The following is a 3,768-nucleotide window of genomic DNA, read 5'->3' on the forward strand; positions in this document are numbered from 1 at the left end:
TTCCTGTTATATATTTTAATTCAGAGAAAAGTCGCACTACTTTTAGTTTGACTGTGAGATTCAGTATTAGTAACCCTCTAAAAGTTTACTTTATTTTCTTCTCCCCAGTTAACTACAACAAAAAAAAAAAAACACTGCTGTTCATTGGCTTGCCTAATTACCCTAACTTTCCCAGTTATTGTAATTAAGCCTTTAATTTGTACTTTATGCTGAATACTAGTATCTTGCAAAAGAACTATAGTAAGATTTTAATACTGTCATCATGGTATTTTACTGTTTTTATAAATTAGTTATTCAGTCTATATGCATAGTTACTTTGTTCTTTGTTTACCTTGAAATATTTTTGTTCCTGCATAGATATATCTTTAGACTAATATTTGACCTAACTAAATCTATTAAATTAAAAATTAATATTTAGTTAGCCTGACATTTCCTTTTTAAAGGCTCATCTTACCACATTCTTAGAGTTTAATTTGATCCACAAATCAAACAGGCACATCCTGTATCATCCTTGTGACATAAGCACACTTGGTGTGGAGTAAAGTATAAAAGCAGGGCTCTTTCTCAAACTTCTCTAAATCTTCACTGAAACTTCACTGAAGGAAACAATCTGAACACCAAGGTGAGTTTTGACAGCAACCAGCAGAATAAATTATTTACTTCAAGTATTGTTGTATACTCTGTCTTTCGCATGTGCAGAATATGAATACACTCATTTTCCTGCTTATTCATTTTCAGGATCATCATGGCAATGCTGAGAAATCTTCTGCTTCTTTTCATGCTCTCCATAGGGAATGCATCAGGTAATTTGTTTGTAGAAACCCTTTTAAAACTTGTTCTACATACCCTTTGACATTTTGTAGCTTTATGAAGAGTAATGGCAAGATATTTTGAATACTCTGACTAATAATTGCATGATTAATGACTTAATGATTGTTATATTATATTTTATTATTCATTTATTCATTTTCTTTTCGGCTTAGTCCCTTTATTATTCCGGGGTCACCACAGCGGAATGAACTGTCAACTTATCCAGCACGTTTTTACGTAGCGGATGCCCTTCCAGCCGCAACTCATCTCTGGGAAACATATTATATTGTATTATATTATATTATATTACATTACATTACATTACATTACATTATATTATATTAGCAGCATGGTGGCACAGTGGGTAGCACAATCGTCTCACAGCAAGAAGGTTGCTGGTTCGAACCTCATGTTCTCCCCATGTTGGCGTGGGTTTCCTCCGGTAGCTCCGGTTAACCCCACAAGTCTAAAAACGTGGTACAGGTGAATTGGGTAAGCTAAATTGTCCATAGTGTGTGTGTGTGTGTGTGTGTGTGTGTGTGTGTGTGTGTGTGTGTGTACGGTTGTTTCTAAGTGATGGGTTGCAGCTGGAAGGGCTAAATAATTTGGTGGTTCATTTCTGCTGTGGCGACCCCAGATTAATAAAGGGACTAAGTCGAAAAGAGAATGGATGAATTATATTATATTATATTATATTACATTATATTATATTATATTATATTGGTAATGTTTAAAGTGTATTTGCAACACATAATTACACAAACCCCAAAAATAAGGCACATGAAATAACAGTCAAAATGCTGAATATTACAGTTGCCTTTATTTACTGTGTGAAGGCTCATGTCCCTATGGATGGATAAATACTGGAGTGAAATGTTACAAGTTTTTCTCTCAGTCGGTTAGCTGGATCACAGCAGAGGTAATGTGTTTGATACAACCGCTACAGCTTTATTATTGATAGGAAATCACAAATCTGAAAGTGCATGCTTAACTCATTTTGAGCAAATAATCAACCAGCCTAAATGAAAATGCCAAAAGCTTGTGCATCATTTATTAATGTTACATTTTCTTGAATTTGATTTATAATTTTTTTTTAATACATGTTGAGTTGACGATTTAAAAACATGTCTCTTCAGAAAAACTGCCAAGGCTTTGGTGGAAATCTCGCATCTGTGCATAATAGACTGGAAAATGATTTTCTAATGAATATGGTGCCTTCTTCATCACGTTGCTGGATTGGCGGTCATGATGGTGAACAAGTAGGTCTAAAATATACATGAAGATACACACACAATCTTATATAATCTTATATAATATATAGACACTCTATACATAATCATCCTCTTCATTCATTAGGAAGGACAGTGGCTGTGGACTGATGGATCTATGTTTGATTACAACAACTGGTGCTCTGATGAGCCTAACAACCAGCGCTCTGAAAACTGCATGGAGATCAACTGGACCTGTAAGAGTGCAATCTGTTTTTTTTTATTTCTTTATTATTTATAGCAATTATTTACAGTGGTATAAGTTCATACAGTAACATGAAAAGTCTAATTTGCCCTCAAGGATATAAGTTTAACATGCTATTATAAATATTTTTAAGAATGATCTAATCTTTTATTTTCCTTTCCAACAGCAAACCATTGCTGGAACGATCAGGGCTGTTCAACCTCAATGGGCTTCATGTGTGAAAGAAAACTGTGAGGTCGTATGCAGGCATCCTGCTTCAGTTACATTGATTGTACTACATTCACTTTTTCCAATACTATCTTTAAATTTCACCTGAAGATCTTCTCAATACCTTCTCTGTAACACTCTCCTAATCAATAAAAGCAAAGCAAATTGTGTTTGCTGTGGTGTTTAATTATTTATTTGCAAAATATATATTTGTGTTGTATTAAAAATTAGGGGAGGTTATCATGTCTGTATTATAAGCAGCGCTGGCTGGTGAAAATATTATAGGGCTGTGCTGCAATATAATCCGCAAACATCCCTGTGTGATTTAAAGTGTTGTGCAAGTTACTTCCAAACTGTAATACATTACAGATTACTTATTACTGTTATTTAAAAGTAATCCCTTACATTACAATATTACTGTTTCAGAATTGTAATATGTTACATTACTCTTATATTATTTTTTAGTTACTTTTACCAAAATAACTACAGAATAAGAATTTTACATTCTAAAATAACAAAATGTACTGCAGAGAATTTTACATCCAGTAGAAAGCAATATGATGTAGCAGAATGACTGTGACCTATCCAGGCTACTAACAATATATAATTGGCAATGTGAAGGCTCAAGACAATGCAAAAAGGGATAAGAGCCAGAATCACAAATTATTTAAGTGTGGTAAAAGTATGGTAGAGGTAAAGTGATTATCTGGCAAGATCAGTGAATAGCTTGACTATATTCGTATTAGACGCAACAAACTTATATGTAAACTGCAATGCAATGACAAGATGCAGATTTTTTTTTCTTTTCTTATTGTTGCAATTATTGTATTCACTTTAAATTCAGGTTCACAACATAAAACTGTCATGCACAAAGTGAGCATGATGAACAGCTTTCTCAATATAATGCTCGAGCACCGATTTCCTGTTTGGACAAAACTGCTTGCGAGCTCTCAAATTTACACTGCTTGTGTGCAAATTTTTTTCACGCTCTCTCAAATATGCACTGCTCACGAACAAATTTTCTTGCGCCCTCTCAGTACACTGCTCGCTCAGTGAGATTATATGCAGACTCACAATTTGTGTCTTGTGTTCCCTCTTCTATTCGTGCTTTTTGATATGATTCATATTGGTGCACTATTTATTAACAATAACCAAATACTAAAATAGACTTATATATTACATTTTAATCCAATAAATCATAACCTTTTTGGCTGTATGTTATATGATGAGATATTTCCAGTTTCAAACATTTAAAGACACAGAGAATAGACAGTGGAT

At 33.6% G+C, this 3,768-nt stretch overlaps 1 protein-coding gene across 2 annotated transcripts; it reads left to right on the forward strand.

Annotated features, from left to right (window-relative positions):
- Positions 1 to 510: 510 nt before the first annotated feature.
- si:ch211-125e6.11 lies at positions 511 to 2,660 on the forward strand. 2 transcript variants are annotated; one of them, XM_087265841.1, is made up of 6 exons: positions 511 to 622; positions 739 to 803; positions 1,647 to 1,729; positions 1,947 to 2,069; positions 2,167 to 2,275; positions 2,450 to 2,660. In XM_087265841.1, the coding sequence occupies exons 2-6, from the start codon at positions 746 to 748 to the stop codon at positions 2,515 to 2,517; spliced, it is 441 nt and encodes a 146-aa protein (XP_087121967.1). In that variant the 5' UTR covers positions 511 to 622; positions 739 to 745; the 3' UTR covers positions 2,518 to 2,660. The 2 variants fall into 2 exon arrangements, with proteins under 2 accessions (XP_087121967.1, NP_001124136.1); NM_001130664.1 differs by lacking the exon at positions 511 to 622 and having other exon boundaries at positions 686 to 803; positions 2,450 to 2,539.
- Positions 2,661 to 3,768: the final 1,108 nt, after the last annotated feature.

The sequence above is a fragment of the Danio rerio genome, chromosome 9 (genome assembly GCF_052040795.2).
Source record: "Danio rerio strain M-AB ecotype USA chromosome 9, GRCz13ab, whole genome shotgun sequence".
Lineage (NCBI taxonomy): Eukaryota > Metazoa > Chordata > Actinopteri > Cypriniformes > Danionidae > Danio > Danio rerio.